The 23,481-nt window shown below is 44.8% G+C and overlaps 1 protein-coding gene across 1 annotated transcript in view; it reads right to left on the bottom strand.

The window, feature by feature from the left end:
• Positions 1-23,481, bottom strand: part of SLC23A2 (solute carrier family 23 (ascorbic acid transporter), member 2) — a 77,276-nt gene that overhangs the window by 43,498 nt on the left and 10,297 nt on the right. The window contains 1 exon segment of the mRNA XM_006894225.1: positions 9,687-9,785. Coding sequence (XP_006894287.1) covers positions 9,687-9,785 — 99 coding nt within the window.

Here is a 23,481-nt window from a genome sequence, read left to right on the forward strand (position 1 = left end):
AGCAACCCATAATCTTCTCTTGGATATTTCTTACAATTACTTTTAAATAAGCACTTACTTTTGAAGATCTAGAATTACACCTTAATCTTTGGTATAGATTATACCTCAACATAAATAAAATTAAAATCCTCACAAATGAAACAATTGGTAACATAACTGGAGTAAAAATGGAATTTCTCGAGGATTTAATGAATTTTTCATTAAATAAAATTTTTATTTTATCCTGGTTTACTTAGGGGAAAAAACCCAACAACTACTTTTATAGTGCCAATGTCTATTTTGTGTATTTTGGGAACTCTAGATACTATTTTTTAGCCTTTTAGTTATTTTTATTCTATCTCTTAAGTATTTAAATTCCTGAAATTACTGCATAATAAAAAAATGGAAACATAATTAAAAGCAATACTGAGATTTTTAAAAAGAATATTGAGGTAACCCTGTCGATTTAAAATACTAGCAAACCCCAAAAGCTGAGAAAGATGTGTATTCAGTTGAAGAACAAATGGTCCAACACCATGGAGGTTCAACTCCATCTGATAACATCACTATAAATCACAAATGCGCATACCATTCCTCCAAAAACTCTATTTTAAGAGATTCATCCTGAGTCTGAGGTGTAGTTCCATCTAAGGACAGATACTCATGAGACTGCCAGTCACAAGAGGTAATTCATTAAGATTTAAAATTTCTTTAATACAGTTTTGTACTGTTTACAATTAAGCAAATATGATCAAAAGAACTTTCTTTTCCAAGGACAGTTAATATCTATAGAGGCTTCTTCTTCAAAAGAAAAAAAGTCACACACAGAATATAAATCTCAAAATTGGGAAAATTCCTTTTCTCTTCTGTTTCATGAACCTTGCTCTAATCTAATCAGTAACAGCAGTTCAAACACTGGACAGCATGGTAAACAACATGGGACATTCAAGGGAAGACCCCTCAGCCCTAGTGCCCACACTGTTACTGAACGCAAGGGGTTCTTTCAATAGTCAACTGGCAATGAGACCATCTGATTGCAACACCCATATGCACTTTATTACAGATCTGGGAGGACAGCAAGTCATCTCAAAGACTGCTTCCCAGACTGGGAGAGACCACCAGGTTTTTCTACTAGGGTGAGACACCAACTTACATAACAATAAACTTTTGTCAGTAAATTCAAAGAATTTCTATATCTGAAAGAAAACCATTCACACCCAGATACTCCCTTCCCTCCCCCCCTTAATTGTAAATTACAATTTACATATGACTGGGAAAAACAGCTTCAAAGAGATAACAGCTAATCTAGAAGATGCATCCTCCTCTTCTGATTAACAGATTATAAAAAGGACACTAATGCAATTAGCATTTCAGGCTAGAGAAAACTGATGCCAGTTTTAGAACTACATAACTATAGTTCCATAACTGATACATACACAGAGAATTCTGAACCTATCAGTACCACCCCATCAACTCTACTATCTATTCTCATTTTCTGGCAGTCTCTGCTTCCTGGAGGTATCGTGCTTTTCCTATTATTTAATTTTAAAGAAAGCGTACAAACCAAAACCACTTCCACATTCACAATTCCAGCATCCTGCTATTTTCCCAACCTCTGCTAATTGTTCCTGGGGTGCCCTGTTACAGTGTCATCTTACAGATGCGGAGTTCAGGCTGAGAATCTGAGTGATTTGTCCAGGACCTGAACACGAGAAGACTGACCGCCTGGGCTGCACTCTCAGGCTACATGTCTCCTACAGACACAGGACATTACATGAAACATCACTTACCAAAAGATCTCAGAGAAACCAATCTTTTAAAATAAATATGATGGCAGGTGATTCAATGGCACATTACAAATACGAAGGGGGGGGGGGACAAACCAAAAACCAGTACAACCAGCATATTAACAGAATCTGACCTCTAGTCCTGTCTCTCTTTAAATGTTCTGAGCTCCAAGAACATTTAAGGAGGGATGAAAGGCCACCCCTGAAGGTTCATGTTTGAAGACAGACAAAAACCTGACCCAGAGATAGACTAAAAGATGTTGCTGTTATTTTATGTGCAGTCAATGGACTGACCCATAACTGGCCCTCCGGTTTTGTTTTCAGAGACAATAAATCACATGTTGTTGTTGTCAAGAGCCACCAACCAGTCTTAAGCGACTCATAGCGACCCTATGAATGAAAGTCCTCAACACTTGTGTGACTTTCATCCTTTCTCCAGGTTCATAGGGTTTCACTGTTGTTGTTGTTATGTGCCTTGCGACTCACAGCGACCCTATTGTACAACAGCCCTAAACTCTGCTCTGTCCTGTGCAAATTGCACTGTCTGACACTCCCATCCTGATTAACCCAGTCACTGAATCAACCCACCTCATAGAGGGCCTTCCCCTCCTGTGCTGCCCCTCCACCCTCCCAAGCCTGATGTCCCTCTCCAAGGACCGGTCTTTCCTCACAACATGTCCAAAGTATGTTAGACGGAGCCTCAGAATCCTTGCCTCCCAGGAGTCACCCGGTTTAGCCCTTTCCAGGATGAATCTGTTTTCCTAGCAGTCCACAGTACTCTCAATACTTTTCTCTAGCACCACAACTCAAAGACATCAATTCTCCTTCTATCCTCCTTGGTCATTATAGGGTTTCATAGGAAGAGATTATTCCCCCCCCCCCCCCCCCCCGCCTCTTTCTCCCATGGAGTAGCTGGTGGATTCAAACCACGTGCCTTTCTTTGGGTTGGCAATGCAATGTTTCCCCACTAGGCCACCAGAGCTCCCTTAAAAAAGTTATCAGCTACAGCTTATTAGTAAAAGTAAACTTACTGACCATGGGGACCATGACTGTAAGGATCTGGACAGGAGACAGAGGAAGATTCAGGGTGTAAGTAACCAACTATTTATACTCTACACAACCACCACCAGCATACATTCAGATAAGGAATTCCTGGGCTGGTGGAATGTACAGTCTAAGAAGAAACCATCCTCAGGTGACTTTTATCTAGTTCTGTCCACACAGCTAAAAACCTGAAGGGCAATGGTCAGTCTGCCCTAGAGCTATTCACTAAGGCCAGGCATTAGAAAGCCAACCATAACTAGATAATCAACTGAGAGACATGCAGCCACTTTGGTCAAGGAGGAAAGAGCCTTTCAGTGCCATCTGAAAAGCAAGGCTGTAGAGGGCAGCATCCTCGGCTGTAATATTTCCTCTGCACACATTCAATACTGGGCACAACGTGGAAAAATCCATCTTTTAATCTTTTTTTTTTTTTTAGAACATGGGCAGTGACTGCAATTTTCTAAGAGGGTTTTTGTGAGAACTGAATGTGACAGATTACACAAGGCATTCAGCCCAGAGCTTGGTCAGCAGCCCCTACTGAAGAGATGATCATTCTTCTCATTACCCTCCCCAGTTCAGAGAACTAGGAAAATGGCCAGGAAGATAGGGAGACAGTTTATCTCATTAGTCTTTGAGGAATTAAGATAGCTTTTCACGCAAGCAGGGAAATGCTTGCCTAGCAGAACTGGACTAGTATAAATATGCTAGCCATTTCTCCACTTCTCCAGCAAACATGTCAGCATCAGCAAAAGATACAAACACAGAGCTTGAAAACCATCATGTTGTTGTTATTGTTGTTATGTGTCGAGTCACTTGCGACTCATAGTGACCCTATGTGCAAGAGACCTAAATGCTGTTCTATCCTGTGCCAACCTTGCCGTCTCAAACGTACTCATTCCCACCACTCCACATCGATATATCTCATCCAGGGTCTTCCTCTCTAAGGACCAGTCCCTCCTTGCAACATGCCCAAAGTATGTCAGAAGAAGCCTCTTGACTCCAAGGAGTATTCTGGCTTTACCCTTTCCAGGACAAACCTGTTTGTTCTCCTAGCAGTCCATGGTATATTCAACACTCTTCTCCAGCACCACAGCTCAAAGGCATCAATTCTCTTTCTATCATCCCTAGTCATTGTTCAACTCTCCAAGCATAGCACGTAATTGCAAAGACTATAGCCTGGATCAGGTGCATCTTAGTCTCCAGCCTGACATCATTGCTCTTTAGCACTCTTGAGAGGTACCTCACAGCTGACTTTGAAAACCATCATACACTTTTATAACCTTCTAGGTCGTAAAGCCCTGGTGCATCTACTTGCCCTATAGAGGTAACTTGTTATGAAGCTGAACACTGTGACACTGATGTGTCGTTACCCATGGCGGACAGTGTTTGGCAGAGTTTTCCCTATTCAAACAAGCTTGGAAGCAGGAGTGGCATCCACTTCCGTAACAGCTTGCCTCCAGAAACCCTATGAACGTGGAGAGAGGATGAAAGTCACACAGGTGTTGAGGACCTTTGTTCAGAGTTGCTATGAGTAGCCTAAGACTCAATGGCACTTAACAACAACAACAATACTCCTTATTATTGATTCCATAGACAGCCACCATGTCCTGGGCAACAGAACAATAAGTCCATGTTCTGAGCATTCTGGGAAGTCCCTAAAGAGGTAGGCTGCTGTCCTAATGGTCCCACCAGCAGTCCCAAGGGAGGAAGAGGGACAATCTCCCTTCCTGTGATTTACAGCCTCAGCCTGGATTTAAAGCCCCAGCATCGATTACAGCCTCAGCCCTGAGAGCTCACTGAAGGAGCAACTACATTGTCTCAACTTGAGTATCTGAGAAGATCTTTACCACAAAACATCTCATGTGAATGTTGAGAATGGGGCCAAGCAGGGAAGAAAGCAATTTTTAAAACCCAACATCTCTTTGAGAATATTTTAAAAATGTGTCCTTTTGGCCTGGAGTGGCAGTTTTGAGGACAGTCTCCTTATCAACTTTAAAGTATTTGGTGGCGGTTTACCTCTCCACCCTGCAATTCAGCTGAGATCATTCCCTCTGTTGACATAATAATGGGACCTTCTGACCTTGTATCAATGAAGGAAGGCCTTTTCAAGAAATGAGAAGGAAAATTGTGACTGTTTTTAACTCTAACGGAATTACTGCCTGGTTTGCCCTGAATCCCAGGCTTTTTTACTTTCTTTTTCTTTTCGCTGTTTACATGCTACACTAAGGTCTTTTTCCTTGAGGTAGTTCAGCATTCATTCAGCTGATGCAGGCCCCACTAGATCTAAACACACCTCCAGGTGTTCCCTCTACTAAAGATTTCAGGTTCCAGGCAAGTGGCTCCTGTATGATCTCACAGAGAGCAGACATCTTGAAAGGACATGCTCCAGGATGGCCTGGTGGTGGCCATCAGCAAGGCCACAGACACAGCTCTTGAGATTCCCTGAACCATGCAGACTTATGGCCACCGTGGTTATCTGCATTTGTTCCCCACGGAACCCAGAATGTACTTCTAGCGGCAGGCATCTTGCCAAAATAGCTGCACGCATGCTTAATTCACCCACTGAGTCAATCTCAGATGATCTCTACTATGAATAAATATGATCTTTTCCTCTTGACAGGTTTGCTCTTAAAAGCGCTGCCCTTGCCATGAATAAACATGAAATCCTCTCCCTGCCTGCCACTGTTATTAGGTACCACTGAGCAGACTAGGACTTACAGTGACCCTATGAGCCCCATCCTGAGCCATCCTCATCTTCTTTGATATACTTAGTCACTCTATCAATCCACCTTATTGAAGGTCTTTCTTTCACTTATCTACCTTTCCAAGTATGCATTTTTTAGTAAGGAGTGGCCTCTTCTAATAAAGTATTGGAGAAGAAGTTTCAGTTTCACCATCATTGCCTTTAAGAAGTATCCTATTTGTCTTCCTCCAAAACCTGTTTGTCTTCCTCCAAGGCCTGTTTGTTCTTCTGGCAATCCATGGGATATTCTGTACTTTACTCCCAACACTACAACACAAAGGCATCAATCCCGTTTTCCTTATTCACTGTCCAACTTTCAGATGCACGGGAAGCAAGTGAAAAGATCATGGCTTGGATCAGGGTTGTGTCATCTGCATAACGTAGATTGTTAATAGATCTTCCACCAATCCTGATGCCACAATTCTCCTCATAGAGCGGAGCCTCTCAGATAATCTGTTCTGCATACAGGTTGAAAAGGTATGGAGATAGGACACATCCCTGACGTACACCCTTCCCAATTTTGAACCATGCAGTGTTTCCCTGCTCTGTTCTGACGAATGCCTCTTGTTCCAAGAATAGGTTTCGCATTAGCACGATCAAGTGTTCTGGGATTCCCATTCTTCTCAGAGTCAGCCACAGTTTGTTATGATCCACACAGTCAAATGCCTCTGTATAGTCAATGAAACACAGATATACATTCCTCTGGTATTCCCTGCTTTCAGCTAAGATTGTAGCTACTTTCATTAGCCGTGGTAAAATGCCTTTATTGCCAAAAATGGCTTTCCTAGTCACTGCCTTCACCTTTCGCTGTTAAAGGCCACTGAGTTGGAGTTGACTCTACAGTGTGTTTTGAGAGGCAGTAAACTGAACAGAAGGAGACTGCTCATGTTTCTCCTGTGAAGCAGCTAATGGATTTGAACTATGTGTCTTTGAGTTAGCAGCGCAGCTCCTGAGCACTAGGCCACCAGCCACCCACGCGGCTGGGTAGGAACATACAGAGTGTGAAAACTATTAGGATAGAATTGATTAGATGTGCTACAGGTTCAGCGCCAGTAACTGGGACTTCTGCTGCCAGTAGAGAAGAAAAACACAGAGAATGCAGTGTGCATCCTTAGAGGCTGGAGACCCTCGTGCCTGGGACATAAGAGCACAGCAGTAGTGGTAGAGAACCAGGGATATGACGACAGAGCCGGCCTGGGATTGCTGCTCTATGGAGTCAGAGCTGGGGCATTACCTTGTTGGAGGGAGGAGACACCATAATCGCAGGACTAAGGGGGACTCTGTAACACTGACCTGAGCTGAGAGGCTGAAGGTTGAAGGGCCTGGGAGCACACCTGAGAAGCCAATCTGAGTGAGGAACTGTATGCTGTTGCCAGCCTGAATTGTGAGTTGCTATCGTCTCTGATACACTTGATAAGCATGAGCATCGCTCTGAGTTCAGTGTGGTCAACAGAATGAACGGCAGACACAGTAGAGCAGGTGAGAGAGTTCCGAGAGGATTGGTTGGTATTAGAATTAGTAGAGGCAGCGGGGTGAGGGCAGTGTGCAGACGCATACTGGGCTTCATGGGAACAATTCTGTGCTGTGAGTGTTGATGATGGGGATGCTCTGTCCTCATGGAGTTGGTGGAGGTCAGACACTGCCACCTCGATTCTTTTTCTTCCCCCCTCCTCATTAAACTTTGTTTTAATGACTCCCATTCTTCTTACAGTCAACCAAACTCAACCCATTGCCATTGTGTTTGAATCAACTGACAGCTGTCTAGTGGGTTTTTAAAATCTATAAACTGCATGTGAAGTGACTGTCCACCTTTCTTATCAGGAGCAGGTGGTGGATTTGAACTGGCTACCTGTGGGTTGGCAGTGCGACTCCTTACTGACGAGGACTCCCTTTTGACATTCGTTGTTAGGGACCATCGAGTCAAATACAGCTCAAACTGTGAACAAAAGATGTCGTGTGCCCTTCTCACCACTTCTGACACATACTTGAGCCCAATGCTGCTGCCACTGTGTCAATCTATCCACTGACCCTCCACCTTTCCAAGCATGACATCCCTCTCCACGGAATAGCCTCTCCTAGCAACATGCCCAAAGTATGAGACAAAGCACCGTCTTCTTTGCCTCTAAGGAACACCCCAGCTGTTCTTTCTCAAAGACATATGTGTGTGTTCCTTTGGCAGTCCATGAGATATCCATACTCTTCTCCAACATCGCAGCTCCGAGGCATCAATTCTTCGTCCGTCATCCTTATTCATTCTCCAGCTCTCAGATGAACGAAACTTATCATAGCGTCAAGCAGCAGAAGGTAAAACAGCATTCAGGCCAACATAGTCAAAAGGAAAATGTCCACCTCCCACACTAGAAATGCAGTCTAGTAACGAGGGGTGGGGGGATGCTCACAACCACAGAAAACAAACATTCACTAATGAATAAACTTCAATACCATTCCAATCATTCTCAGTAATCACAGCGTATGTTTACTGCACTCCTACCCACGCTGGGTTACTGTCTATTCATACCTATCAACGCATTCATGTTCTGAGAACATGCAGCACAATGCAGAAGGTTCTAGAAGCTAATGGCTCCTTTTAGGGTAAAAGCTGACACAAGTCAGAACCTGTGTAAGGCAGAAACCTGTCAAGAGAACGAAATGGAGGCTATTTTTCTACTCAAACAAGTAATAAGAAAGTAAGGTGTCTGAACTCTGCCAAAGGTGGAAAGTCAGAGAGGCCCGAAAACAGGACAGGGCTGTGGAGGTACTGCTCCCACAAGCTTCTCTGTCAAAGTGATTTAAATGAGTAACCTTCCCAGTGAAAAAGAAAATGTATTTTAAAAGTTTATTATATTGAATTGAAGGACCTTAGGGCTGTGGCACACAATTTAGAAATGTAGTAGTATTAAACTTGCCCTACGCTGGGCACAGTGGCTGGTACAAAGGGAAAAACAGCAAGCCAGACAGCTGGGACCTCATGAGCTGCTCTCTGGCCTCAGGACTATGGCCACATGGGCTGGCCCTTAGGGGATGAGGTGAGTCAAAACCAAGGTTCCCAGATGCTCTGCCGAGAAAAGGAGGGACAATCTCCTCCTGTACCAGTCAGATCTGATTTGACGGTACACTCACACAAAAATAAAATAAATTTAAAAAAAATTGACCTTAAAACAAACAAACAAAAAACCAAGGTTCCCCCCACGCTTTGGTCATAGGACCTTGTTTAAACATTTTCCATACAGGAACCACTTGCAAGTCTCTCTCATTATCTTATTTACTACATCTCTGTGAGGGAAGATGCTAATACATTTATGTACATTAATGCATTTCCTCCTAAAAAGGACCCAGAGGTAGATGGTACTATATTTAGTCCCCCATTACAGATGAGGAAAATGATACTTTGATGCTTCCACAGTTTCCTCAGATCTACGTCAAATTTGCACCCCACTTTTTTATTGTCTTTTAGGTATATCATGGAATCAGTTCTCATTTAAAAATGTGACACACACCGCTCCATGTTAGTTACTATTTTCACACTGTGTCAGCATGTCTACTGTTGCCGTCTGTTCGGTTTTCATTGCTCTAAATTCCCTCCCTGTTCCTCGCCTTCTCATCCTGGCTTTTGGGTAAAAGGTCCTCAGATTCTTAATTATTTCCCTCTGGGACCAGCTGGACCCAGGTGCCCAGGACAGGCTCTAAGGCAGGCGAGGGGGTGCACCGATGGGAGGAAGAAGGGGCAGCAAGGGGAGGAGGTGAAAGGGTGGGGGGCAGGGGCAGAGGGGTGCACAGACTACTGTAAGAGATGACAGCACTGGGCAAAGGTGAGGGGATGGCGCTGAGTGTAGGTGTGGGGGACGTGAGAGGGCAGCGATGAGTGGAGGTGAAGGGGCAGTATGAGCAGAGGTGAGGGGGGAGGTGAGGGGCCAGCGATGAGCAGAGGTGAGGGGGCTGTGGTGAGCGAAGGTGAGGGGCTGCGGTGAGCGGAGGTGAGGGGGCTGCAATGAGCAGAGGAGAGGGGCTGCGGTGAGTGAGGGGCTGCGGTGAGTGAAGGTGAGGGGGCTGCGATGAGCGGAGGAGAGGGGCCAGTGATGAGCAGAAGTGAGGGGGCTGCGATGAGCATGGGGCCAGGGCGCAAAGCGAGGTACCTTCTCCGCGATGCCGTTTTCTGTGGTGTAGACTGCCATGAGCTCAGTGTCTTCATTGTCTTGCTCACCGCTGGACGTGGCACCTCCATTTATCACCACCTGAAAAGAACCAGCGCAGTCCATTTAGCGCCTGTCTCAATGCCCACTACTCCGTGCACGGAGACAGTTTCAAGCCCATCCCTCAACTCTTCACAGCCCAAACCTGGCCTTGTCACCTAACAGATGAGCCCAGTTTTAGAGCCCCATTCCAGGCCTCCAGGGCTGATGGAGAAGAGGCGCACACCATCAGGGGTGGACACTCCTGAAGGCACCCAGTTTAACGACGACAGCATCAGCGCAGCTCAGGTCCAACAAAAGCCAGGTGTCGGTGGAATCCTGCACCTGGATCCGCCTCCGGGGTCTGTCCACACAAGCGCGGATCCCTCTGTGCACAATGCCCTCTCCTCGAGATGCTGCACATCACAGTCAAATGAACATGTGCTCTAAAACTGCACAGGGAGCTCCAAGGGCCTGTGCGAAAGGAGCTGCGCTGCCAACCCAAAGGTACCTGGTTTGAATCCACCAGCTGCTCTGTGGGAGGTGGACAGGCAGTCTCCTCCTGTGCAAGTCACAGTCTCTGAAAACCAGCTGGAGGGTCAGCTGAATCAGTCCTGACTCAACAGCACAGATCAACAACAGTACACAAGTGCTTAGTGGTGCAGTGGGCTGAGTGTTGAGCTGCTAACGCAAAACGCAGCAGTAGGAACCCATCAGGTACTCCCTAGAGACCACTGAGGCGCCTGTCCGCTCTCCAAGGTTTACAGCCTCTGCCACCCTTTGGGGACAGTGGTACTTGTAGCGTCACTATGGGTTGGAGATCTTATTCAATGGTAATGATTTTTTGGTGTGTAGCTGAAGACGCCTGACAAGTCCTGGCTGAGTACTCCCCACCTCCCAGTCATGGACCTCCTCCCCTCCTCAGTGGCCACCATGAAAAATCCCGACTGACCGCAGGAGGCTGCCATCAGACACATGTCTTCTTGAGTCCCTCAAGCTGCAGCAGGAAGAATGCACTGGGGAATGGAGGAAATGGGATGGCAGAGGCAGAGGCAAAGACCCCTGGGGGCCACAGTCAGGCAACAGAGACAGTGGCTAAAGCCATGGACATGGCTTTGGGAAATCTAGCCTGATTCAATGCTGTTGCTCCGTGCTGTCAAGTGAGGACTGACTCACAGCTGACCCTCCCGCGGGTTTTCAGCCGCCGTAGGTCACATGGGAGGAGGATGCTCATCTTTCTTCCCGTGGAGTAGCTGGTGGATTCAAACCTCTTCACATGGGTTACCAGAATGACTGCCTGGTTACAACAATGAATCCATTTTAAAAACCCTCAAAACATAAACAAAAAGGACTGACTGAAGGGAGCTCTGGTGGCCTAGTGGCAAGAAGCTGCACTACAATCCCAGAGATACAAGGTTCGTATCCACCAGATGGTCGGCTGGAAAAGGAAAGGCAATCTCCTCAGTCAGATCCAATTTGATGGTACACACACAAAAAATATTAAAATTTAAGTAAATAAATAACTGACTGCCTGAGTGAGACTGGGGGGGGGCATGAGCACTGGAGGCAGTGCTGTGCAGCACCACAGGTGGGTGCAGGGGAGACACTCCTCACAGCATACCAGGCCTCTGTCCAGTTTCCTCACCTGGATAACTGGATGGGCAAAGGTTCTGGTCCCAAAGATGTCAAGGTTGGTGTATGGCAGGGCCAGGGTAATAAATAAATGGGAATTGTAATGCTTGCTACTTTCATCTACAGCAATAATCCTATAAAAGAAATGTTATTTTCCCAGGCTAGTCCAGGAACGTTTATATAGACATAAATATTGCTGACCTCCAAAACCTAGGAATTCTCACAGTTCCACAGATGGAGCTGTCCCCGGGGACCAGTGAGCCCATTGCTGCTGTTTACTTCCTGTTAGTCACGCCACCCTCAGCCCTGATGCCAGGGGAGCAGTCCCCTAACCCCTGTGGCCCTTTGCTCTGGGTGCCACCACAGCTCCAGCTGGGAAGGGGACACACAGAGAAGGTGGAGCAGTTTCAGAGCCCAGGAGGAAACAAAGTGAGATTTTCCTGAAGGAGCAGGTCATTTCAGCACCAAAGAGAAGCCAGGCCCTTGGAGGTGGGGGCTCCCGGACAGACAATACCTTGCTAACATTACCTAAATGAGTGGAGTTGACTGTTACATAAAGTTGAGGAGTGCCAGTCAAAATACTACTCTATTTCACGGATATTTTTCTCTGTGGTTTATTAAATTAAGGATTTTAACAGTCTACTTTTTAAAAAAACATGAAATTTCATTTTAAAAATAAAATGTTGACAAAATATCCTTCAAGAAAGGCACTGATTTTTTTTAAAGGATGAAAAATGTAGCTGATAGCATCAGAGCTCCACATTTCTCAACTTCTAAATATTAGTTTAACTGGGAAATAAAAACATGGTTTGGAAAGCTTTCCAGACGTAATCAAGATGGGTTTCTTTTTGCCTATTACAAGCATCCCAGATAACAGAGGAGAATCTTGGCATCATTCAGCTCAGGAAATTGATCGCATTTTTATACGAAAAAGTCAGATTATTTATAAACACTTCAGGAGCAAGATGTCCTTTTCTCCCTTCTAAACAATTTTAAACCAAACTTGTGGCTTTACTTTTCCTCCTCCTCCTAAATGAATATAGTAAAACTTCTCAGTCAGTTTTGGGAGCAGGTTTTGTTTCTTCTGCCCCACTTGCCCGTCGTTCCTGGCTGGCTGTCTCCCACTGAGAGCCACTGCAGGGCGGAGGGCGTGAGGGTGGCTATTGCTCAATAAGCACTTTTTCTTGTTCAAGTGTATTATTTCTATCAAATCAAGACAATACACTTTGCAAATTCTGTACTTTCTGTTCTTTTCGTGAAAAGCTAATTACTCACTCTCCCCCCCTCCTCCAACAGCAGCAGAAAAAAAGACTATTTCTCCTTGGGGGACAACTGCATTTATTTTAAAGAAAGAAAAAAGGATATTGGGATTACTGTTTTCCAGGCTTTACCTCACACTGTGTTTCAATAAACATAAAAATCTTCCTCCTCTCTTCAATGTTTTTGTGACATTCCAAAATTAACAGTCATGAAAAAGAAACCAAGTGAGGATAATACAGAATATTATTATTTTCCACACTACTGTACACCTCTGGAGCCTGTGGGTCTCAGACACGACACTACGGCAGATGTAGCTGATACATAACCACCCACAGCTGGCTGACACAGCAAAGCCTCTTCACAGGACAGGCTTCGTGTGCCGCAAGCAAAGCCACCTGGAGCAAGCGATATTGTTTTTGTGTGCTGTTGGGTTGAAAGTGACCCACAATTGACTCTCCACCTGGCTTTCAAAGGCAGCAAATCGCATGGGAGGAGACTGCCCATCCTTCTCTGCAGAGCATTTGGTAGATTCGAACTGCATGCCTTTGGGATTGCAGTGCAACTTCTTAGCACTAGGCCACCGGTCACTCTCTCCTGCACTGTTCCACTAAAGAAGTCTCCTGAAGCAGCAACCAATAGAAGCCCCTCTAAGGTTCCAGGTGTGGACCACCCATCTCATTCAAGGGAGCTGGGTGGTGGTGTCTCACCTCCCATCAATCTTAGTTCACAGCCCTGAGTGCTGGGTAGGTGGATGTGCCCGTCTCCGCCCCACAGAGAAAACCCCTCAGCTGGTCTTGCTCTGCTCCCCCACGCACTCCATGAAGACAGTGATAGGGACAGCTCGTTTGCTGGCTATGTGTTTATGCCAGGCCTTGGATGTGTTTGTCATTGGTAGGTGCCACAGAACAGTCTCTGCAATGCCTGGCAACCTCGGTCACAAATGGACAAAGCACAGCCCATCCCACCTTACACTGTCCCCATGATGGACTGCAGAACAGACCTCTGCAATTCTGAGCTTTCACTGGGTGATTTTTAGCAAACTGCCACTCCTTTCTTCCCAGTCTGTCTTAGTCTAGAAGCTCTGCTGGAACCTGTTCAGGAAACAGTAACCCATAACCTAAACCTCCATCTATGAGCCAGGTAGTGACCACGCACAAGGTGCATGGGCTGGAAGAGGAAACCAAGTCTCCCACATTGAAGGTGAGAATTCTCCAGCAGAACCACTCAACATCTGAAGGCGCCACCTGGTGGTGGTGTTATGCACTGATGAACTGGAACAGACTCCTAAATTGACTTAGTGGGTTGTCAGAGGCTCATGAGTCTCTTGAGTCTCATGAGAGGAGAAGGCCCATTGTCTCCTGCAGAGCTGCTGGCGGATTCGAACCGCCTGTCTCTGGGTTGGCAGAACAGCTCATTACCACTACAAGGGCTTAAAAAGATATGTCCCCGTGCACCCTCATTTTAAATCAGCATTGCTCAGATTTTAAAGAAATAAACATTTTAAAACAGAATATCCCTTAAGATGAGTTGATTTAATGACAGGACATCCTCTGGGTTATGTTTGGATACTGTTGAGAAGCAAGAGGTAAAGGTGAGTGTCAATACTGGACCCTTCTCCTGACCTTCACCATCCTTTCCAGCCAGACAGCGCCAATCCCCTCCCTGGGAGCAGAGAAAGCTGGAGTGAGAGGATGCCTCTGAGAAGTTCATTACTGGCCTCTGTGAGTATGGACACAAAGATGAATGAAGTGACAAGCTCTGGTGGCCTAGTGGCAAGAAGCTGCACTGCAACGGAGGTGCAGGGTTCAAATCCACCAGATGCTCTGCTGGAGAAGGAGGGACAATCTCCTCCTGTACGTACCAGTCAGATCTGATTTGACAGTATACACACGTACAAATAATAAAATTTGGGGGGGGGGAGATTAAGAGGGGAAAAAAGGATTCTCCCCACCTCAGTGTGATTTCTACACATTCATTTCTTCCTGTACACTCTTGATGCATGCACATCCCTTTCTGAAGCACCAGGTTCAATGTTAATAAATATGACACCTCACTTCATTTAATCCATGCAACACCCAAAGGTCAATGCTATTTTTCCTTTCACTTTACACTTAACGTCACTGATTGATGCTCAGAATCGTATCTGTGCCCAGATCTCGAGCTCTTCACCATTTCCTTCCAGCATTCTGTGAGGCTTTTTACACATCTAGATTATGACCACCAGCTCACATACGCAGACAGGCCCTTGAAAAGGCTCAACAGAGCAGCCAGATTTCATAGCTTCTTAGGGAGATTATACCGCGCCCTCAGGCAGATTCTGTTTGTTCAACAGTCCCTCCCCCAGACCCCCACCTGTCTGCACGTTCTCAGCCTCAATGAGGACACAGTGGAGATGAGGGGAGTTCTGGTGGCACGGACTGTAGAAAGTCACGGTGGCACGGACTGTAGAAAGTCTCACTGCAAACCCAAAAGCTGTGCAACTCTGGTGGTTCAACTCCACTAGCGGCTCCAAGGGAGAAATATGGGCAACCTCCTCCCACGCAATTCACAGCCTCAGAAACTCAATGGAGGGTCAGCTATGAGTTGAGTTCTTGGGCTGAGTAGAGAGGAAGAGAGGTGGACAGAGGATCAAACATTTAATAATTAGCTACTGTGTACACCATCTGGTCCTGGTGCGGATGATCTCCCTGGCTTCCCAAACATCCTGATCCAGACAAGTTGCCAATAGGGGTCTCACGGTCCTAATGAGTAAACAGAGATTTCCATTTCTAGATCAATTCCATAGTCTTTAACAGACTACTCTTGATAAATGGAATTATCCTCTACCTTGGGGAGGGACAGGCACACATCTGGGGGCCATGCTACCAGTTCTGCTAATCTCTTAAAGGGCCATCTAATCCAAGGTTTATCCTCAGTCATGACTTGTAACAGTTCTGTGCCCCACCCAACGACAGCTCCCCAGTGTCTCTGATCAGCACAGCTCCATCAAGAAAAGGGGTCTGGAGAGTAAGTGCTGAGGGAGAAGACAAGACATTCCACGGGAAAAAAAAAGTGTAAATGTCTGGGGACAAGGTTTTACTTTGAAAAGTATCATAGCGTGAGCAGCCAGATTCTGGTTTTTCTCTTATTGATTTAGCAGTTTATAAATGCTAATAGCTGGTATTTGCAGTCTCCTGAACAGCTGCTGAGAATATCAACTCCTGCAATTAGGCTAACGTACAGAATGCTACTATTTATTACAACAAAAAAGAACCAGAGACAGCCAAGTTCTCAAGGAAAGGGGAACGTTTAAGTCCCTGATCTGCTATTATGCCATAATTACAAGTTTTCCATGACATGCTGCTGTTATGTCGGGTGCCACCGAGTACACACCTCATAGCATCCCATGCACAACAGATCTGAACGCTGTCTTAGCTTGTTCCATCCTCAGCATCTCTGACACACCTGACATTAAGATATGTCAAAATATGAAATTTCACATAAGAAATCAAATGACTTTGTGTCAATTCTGATTCAGGGTGACTCTGAGTGTCACAGAGAAGTAGGTCTCTAAGGGTTTTGGGTTGTAATCTTTATTACAGAGAGCTCTGGTGGCCTACTGGTAAGAAACTGTGCTGCAATTTCAAAGGCACATGGTTCATATCCACCGAATGCTGCATGGGAGACTGATGGGCAATCTCCTCCCACGCAATTAATACTTCTGAAAACCCACTGGAGAGTCAGCTATGGGTCAGTGCCAACTCGATGGCACACAACAACAACAACAATCTTATTTACATTTTCTTTCTCTTTGATGGAAACAGATCACCATGCTTTTTCTCCCATAGAGTTGCTGAGTGGTTTAGAACTACCAACCTTTACGTAATTGAGCATAAGCTATACCACCATAGTGAAAGAATTACAGCAGAATATGAAGATGCTGATTTTCTGACTGAGAGTATTTTATATAAACTGTTTCTCTCTTTCTACTATCCCATATTTTCCTCATTTTCTGTATTGAGCTTCTTTTTCTCAAAAAGACAGCATACAAATATTAAAACAATGAAAAATAAACATATGTGGACTATTTTAAAAGATACAGGAAAAGAACAACTTTTCGGGGTAGAGGATCATTCCATTTATCAAGGGTGGGGTTTGTACTACCATTTCACTTTGGTAACATGTTTTCATACCATAAAGGCTGGAGAGAAATAAGCATGCTTCAAAGCATGTAAAATATAAAAGGGGAGGAGTTATTCTTACCATGTAACCTTCAATATTCTAGCTTCTACCTCCAGTACTTTCTCAAACCCTGGCAGGAAATTCCTTTTCTCCAACAGACTAGAGTGTTTAGATGATGGTAAAAAAAATAAATAAATCTGAACTATTCTGTGTCTTAAACATTAAAACTCAAGAGTCTGCCCCCTGGTTTAGGCAAAAGAAGGTAGGAACAAATGAGGAACTTGGAGACAGTGCAGAGACCAAGGAGATTAAGACATCCCCAGGAGTCCAGGAAATGCAAGCGGCCAGGGTAGGAATGCTAGCCCGGGTTTGGAAAGAAGCTGAGAGGCAGGATAACAGCACGCAAGCTGTCCAGAAATAATGTCTTAAAAAAGCAGAGACTAAAAAAAAATAAAATTTAAAAAAAAAAAATCAGGGTCTAGATGTGCTGCACAGGAAGGGGAGGCAGGCGACTCTGTTAAGAATGTCTACATGCCCCAGCTTGTCTGGGACACAGAGACACATTTTAAATGAGAGGAAAGGAAAAAAAAGAGGCCCTTTCAAATTCTATGACTCTAGGTGGCGCAAATGGTTAAATGCTCAACTATTAGCCAAAAGGTTACTGGAGGCCATTCAGAGGGGCTTCAGGAAATGAACCAGATTTGCTTCTGAAAGAAAGGTCCTGGCCTTGGGAACCATGGATCAAAATGCTGCATCAAAATTCTGTCAAAATGCAGGGAGCCTGCCACGTAGATGAGGAACAAGGTGGCGGGTTCGCTTCTGCTTTCCCAACGAGTGAGAGGGATGTGCACCTTTTACTGCTAACACCCTTTACTTGATCCAAAATTATCAAAACTTTAAAGATGGTAATAAAAAACCCATCTGAAACCTCCAAAGAAGCAGAAAATTTCGTTTTTAAGGACACTAAAAACTTAAGAATGAAAAGGCAAGTACAAGTGTTTGTTACCATTCATAAGAATTTTCATTTGCACTCTATTTATATGCTTCTATATTTACCTAGAATGCGTGTGTGTGTGTGTGTATATATATACACATATATATTCTTTCCTTTTTTATCTTTTTAAAATTGTGATTTTTAACAAAAGTTTACAGAAAACTTGGACTTCCATTCATTCACTGCTGCACATTATCCTCCTACACCCCTCAATTTGCTTTTGAAAAAAAATTCATTCATTTGTTGCATAATTTCCTCTCTCCCTGTCCTCCAGTCCACTTTGCTATGCACCTCTTATTCTGGACTGTTGTCATGTAAATAATACCTAATCATAAATTCCTTTTAAATAGTTCTTTCCTTCATCTGTTTCATATCTATTCTTTCTTTAGTTCAAATATGATGGTAAGATAGTGTGAAACACAATAGTCGGCAAGCCAATATAAAATAAAAATTTCTCCATATAAAAAATATGATGGCAAATTTCTAAAATGTCACTTCCTCAAATTCTCTATTTTAAGCAGAAAAGGCTAATTTTTCTCCTTTGTAATGTTAATAGCTTTTTTGATATCTCTTGGATATGTTAATAGTTTTTCCTCCCCCACAGAATGGCCACTATGCAGCTGACTGAAAAGTCTTTTCTTAAAGGACAAGCCCACTGCCCACCTGGGAGCAGGTCCCCACTGGCAGCAGTGCTCCAGCAGGTGTGAAATTTTACAAGAAGATGGCCTTTCTCCCTGCAAGCGGCTAGTCGATTTGAAGCACCGACCTTTTTGGGTAGCAGCCTGGTTTCCTTAGGCATTACACACCATCAGGAGTTCCTTATCTTAGAGAAAGATGTGAAAGAAGCCAATTCTCCACCTTGACTTTTGGAAATGCACTCTTCTTTCGGTCAATCTAAGTCATAACTACTCCTCCAGAGACAAAACATTTTCCAAGATCGTGATTCCACTGGAACTTTCCATTTCAAGACCTAACTAGTAACTCCAAACTCTAGGACCAAAGCCCTAAGAATAAGGACATGGTCTCATCCTCACTTTTTAAAATAGGTCTATCTGCACCCAAGAAAACGGAAATTTTCTTTTCACTGTTCAAAGTGAGTATATATAAATCTGCCATCACAGAGTCAGGGGCTCAGAGGAATGAAACGACGCCTTTGCCCATGTCTGCCAGGACCACCTCATCTCACAGAACATTAGAGAAAGGAAAGAGGTGGGAAGGAAAGGGAGGGAGAAGGGAAGGGCGAGCCAGCATCACTCTCCCGGACAACGCAGAGCACAGAACTCAGGCTGCTTTCTCTCCCAGGCTCGGAGCCCCGCGGACCCCAGCAGCTCACCTCCGGTCCCCTCAGCATACTCTGCAGACCTCAGCACTCCTCTCGTGGTCGTTTTCTCCCAGGAAACGCCTCTACCCTACCTTTTAAGCTCCGCCATGCCTGACCACACCTCCAGCTGTCCCTCCTCCTCCCTGGCTCCTCCCTCACCTCGCCCTCAAGGTCCCTACAGTGTTGCAAATACTTTCCGGTGCTCTGTGCACCCAGGGAACCTCTTTCCCAAAACTGGGTGCCTTTACCTGCTCCCTTTCTATGGACTTTCTCACAGTCACCTTTCATTAAACTACTGAAGTAGAAACATTCCTACCTCCATCTAGAATTTGGAAAACAGGGACACACTATCTTTAGTGACAGCTGACAAAATACTCAAATATCTGTGTCTCCAGTGTACTGGATTTAAAAAGTGATCAAACCGCACACAAGGATAAAGTGAGAAGAAAAAGCATTCCCTAGTAACCGCAGGAGGTGGGAGAGAAGGCATTCATAATCCAGCCAATTAAAAACCAATCATTATCTTTAGAATGCCTTATTTACTTTTTCAGATTTCCAAACGAAGTATGTAGTGCTTGTGTAATGTGAAAAGCCAGATCAAATTTTTCATGAGGTTTCTCCTACTGAACTAGAAACTCCATTACTATTAATTTGGTTGTTAATCTGGCCACATGTGTAATTTATCATCCAAACCCAGGCTCATGTGAGTACAGGGGAGCGATCTATGTTCAGGGGGACGCAGGGACAACAAGCATTAATAACTCTAATCCACAGAAAGTTGACCAAACCTCTCTGGCTGTTCAGATCCACCAGTGGCTCCCAGGGAGAAAGACAGGCAGTCTCCTGCAATATCATTTACAGCCTCTGAAAACTCCCTGGAGGTTCAGTTCCTGTAATATTGACAGTGAGCAAGCCCTGGGCAAACCTAAACTCAGAATTACCTTTGTCACAATGCCCTGCTTGACATTTTTAAAGCCTCTTCCTCACTGGTTAATTAAGACACTCTTTTCTGTGCTAAGAAGCCCAGGTAGTATGGCATGTAATAGACCTAATTGTTAACCAAATGGTTGGCAGTTCAAATCTATTAGTTGCCCTTTTGAGAGAGAGACAGGCAGTCCTCTCCCATAAAGTTCTACAGGCTCAGAAATCCAATGAGGGTCCCTAAGAGGTGGAACAGACCCCAAGACTGTGGGTTTGGTTGGGGGGGTTCCACTGTTATTATTATTAATTTATCATTATTAATTTTTTTCCCTATGCAAACAGTTGTCGGTGTAGATGGTGTTTCAGATTTCGGCCAGCTCCTTTCTCAGGAACAAAAGGTGAAGGCCTGCTCCCAAGTGATTCTATCTCTGGCTGGTTGTTGTTGTTGTTGTTATGTGCCATCGAGTGGACTCATAATGACCCTATGTACAACAGCCCTAAACCCTGCTCTATCCTGTGCTAATCACACTGCCTCTGACACACCCATCCCGATTACCACAGTCACTGAATCAATCCACCTCTTACAGGGTCTTCCCCTCCTGCACTGTCCCTCCACCCTACCAAGCATGATGTCCCTCTCCAAGGACCGGTCCCTCCTTACAACATGTCCAAAGTATGTCAGACGAAGCCCCAGAATCCTTGCCTCCAAGGAGTAGCCTGGTCTAACCCTCTCCAGGATGAATCTGTTTGTTTTCTTGGCAGTCCATGGTGCATTCAATACCTCTTCTCCAGCACCACAGCTCAAAGGCATCAATTCTCCTTCTATCCTCCCTAGTCATTGTCCAACTCTCTGATGCATAACAAATGACTGCTATCTCTGGCTGGTAGAAGAAGAAAAAAAGAACTCACACATGCAAAGAAATCCGTATTTTCCTGACTATAAATGAACCATTCATATAACCATATGAATGGCAGTACCATTAACAAGTCAAATCTTCAATTCTATAGTCTTATCAAGTCACTACTGTTGCATACCAACTTAAACAAATATCTTTGTTTATTTCAACAGCAAACACGCACCCAGGCATCCCACCTTTCTTGGCATCTACAAGGCACTCTTTCATCACCATTCACATCAACCCAACATCAAAGCTAGATAGATTTACCTCCTCACAACCCCTTCTCCAGATAAACACTCTCCCTCTGAATGTCTTTCTTGCTTAATTCTTCCAAGGACCCCCAATTTCCACAAGTGCTTTGATCTCACCAGGTCTACCATACCCTTGGCCTGACAGTCATCACTGTCCTTCCTTCCTTCCCTACTCCACAGAGTCATTATGATGGTACGAACTCTCTTGGCCGTTTTAATACTCAGGTACAAAAGGCTCAACCCTGGTTAAATCTGAGAGCAGATCCTTATTCCTCATCTAACCCATTCTCAAGAAAGCTGTTTGTCGTTGGCTTCCAGAACAGTGCTGACTTGCTCCCCTCCTGTCTACCTCATTAGCCACCATCAATCTCCTTCACTGGCCTTTCCTCAGCCTCCAGACCATTAGGTACTACAGTTCCTCAGCACTGAGCATGCTAAAGTCCATAGTATTTAAATACGATCTCTTCACTCTCAAGGTGAAGTTCCAGTCAAAACTTCTTCCAAGAGCTACAATTTTAAACCCAATTTTCTACTTGATTCCTGCACTTGAATGTCTAACAGCACGAAATTCTTGATTCACCGCAAGTCCAGCTTGCTTCTCTCAGTCTTCAGGAGTCCCAGAAGTTCAAGGCCATTCTGTGAACTTAACTTTGTCTGTTTGCTTCCACTCTCACCCTGGTACGTCCAGTCAGCTCTCCTACAGGTCCAGCCACTTCTCACCACCTCCATACAGCAGGATGGTGGCCAGAGCCACCATCAGGTGACCCAGGACTGAGCCTTGTACCCCACCGGTCGCTGATTTCTGGAAACACGGGCCCATGACTCCTCTGTTCAAAGTTCTCCAACAGCTTCTCTATTTAACTTTTTTCCTTAGTACTTACCAATAACTAATTTATACCCTATGCAGCCTGCCTTTACCACTAGAATAGAAGTTCTGTGGGATCAGGGATTTTTGCCTGTTTATTCATTGCTGTTTCCAGAACCATAGCCTTATGGGAGGCACTTAATATACAGTTTTTAAAGGATAAATTAAGAAATTACCTGCAATCCTGTGTGAGCCTCCCAGATAATTCCTGCAGAACCAGACCATCTGACCTCACAGCCTAATCCTCTCATTTTGTTTCTCCCTTAGTAGTTAGAGAGCTCTAGTGGCCTAGTGGCAAGAAGCTGCACTGCAATCCCAAAGGCACATGGTTCAAAGCCACCAGCTGTTCTACAGGAGAAGGATGGGCAATCTCTTCCCATGAGATTAACTGCCTGTGAAAACCCGCTGGAGGGTCAGTTATGGATCAGTTCTGACTCCACAGTAAACAACAACAACATAGCATTAAATCATCAGCTGCCGTAAGAGAGATTTGCTCATTTGTTTAGTGGGTCTCTCCCCACCATTAGGTCATAATTCCACGAGAGCAGGAACGTGGTCTGAGTTATGCTGTGTTCCAGCATCTCACTGTGAGAGAGAATCCAGCAGGCATCTGCTGAGAGGAAGGACTGATTTCCTCTCTCCTTTCCCAGGTCAGGTCACACTGGCTCTCACTGGGGAGACCATGTTGTTGTTTAGAGGACAACGTATGGCAACCCCATTTAAAATGCAATGACCAGCCCTGCAAATAGTTGTGAATCTGACTAGTGTGATCCGTGGCATTTTAAGTGACTGGATTCACAAGTGCATCGTCAGTCCCTTTCATCCTTGAGCCCCTTGTTGTTTGCTCTCGAGCTGGAATGCACCCATTGCTGACCCTCCAGCAGGTCCTCAGAGGCAGTAAATTGCATAGGAGGAGAGTGTTCTTCCTTTTCCCACAGAGAAGCTGGTGGATTTGACCTACACGCCTTTGGAACGGTAGCGCAGCTTCTTTCCACTACACCACTATAGCCACTTAGTCTGAAAGGTTTTCCTTTTTTTTAATATTTTAATTTTATTTTATTATTTTGTGTGTGTGTACCATCAAATAGGATCTGACTGGTACAGGAGGAGATTGCTCCTCCTTCTCCAGCAGAGCATCTGGTGGATTTGAACCACGTACCTCTGAGATTGCAGTGCAGCTTCTTGTCACCAGGCCACCAGTGCTCCCTTGAAAGTTTCTCTAAATCTATTCAGCATCATAGTCACATGAAAACTTCCACAGATAGATTACAGTGACCACATGACCATATATGAGGTACACTGGATAGGAATTGAACATGGGTCTCCACCACTAAACCATCGCTACCTCCTGGGTGGCTACAGCACCCTAACTCACCTTTCTACCCACACTCTATTCCTTTCTCACACTCACTGAAGGAATCTCTCTAGTCCAAAAGGGACTTGGTTGTTGTTGTT

This window comes from Elephantulus edwardii, unplaced genomic scaffold (assembly GCF_000299155.1).
Source record: "Elephantulus edwardii isolate Elephantulus edwardi_28Jun2011 unplaced genomic scaffold, EleEdw1.0 scaffold00138, whole genome shotgun sequence".
NCBI classification, from domain to species: Eukaryota; Metazoa; Chordata; class Mammalia; order Macroscelidea; family Macroscelididae; genus Elephantulus; species Elephantulus edwardii.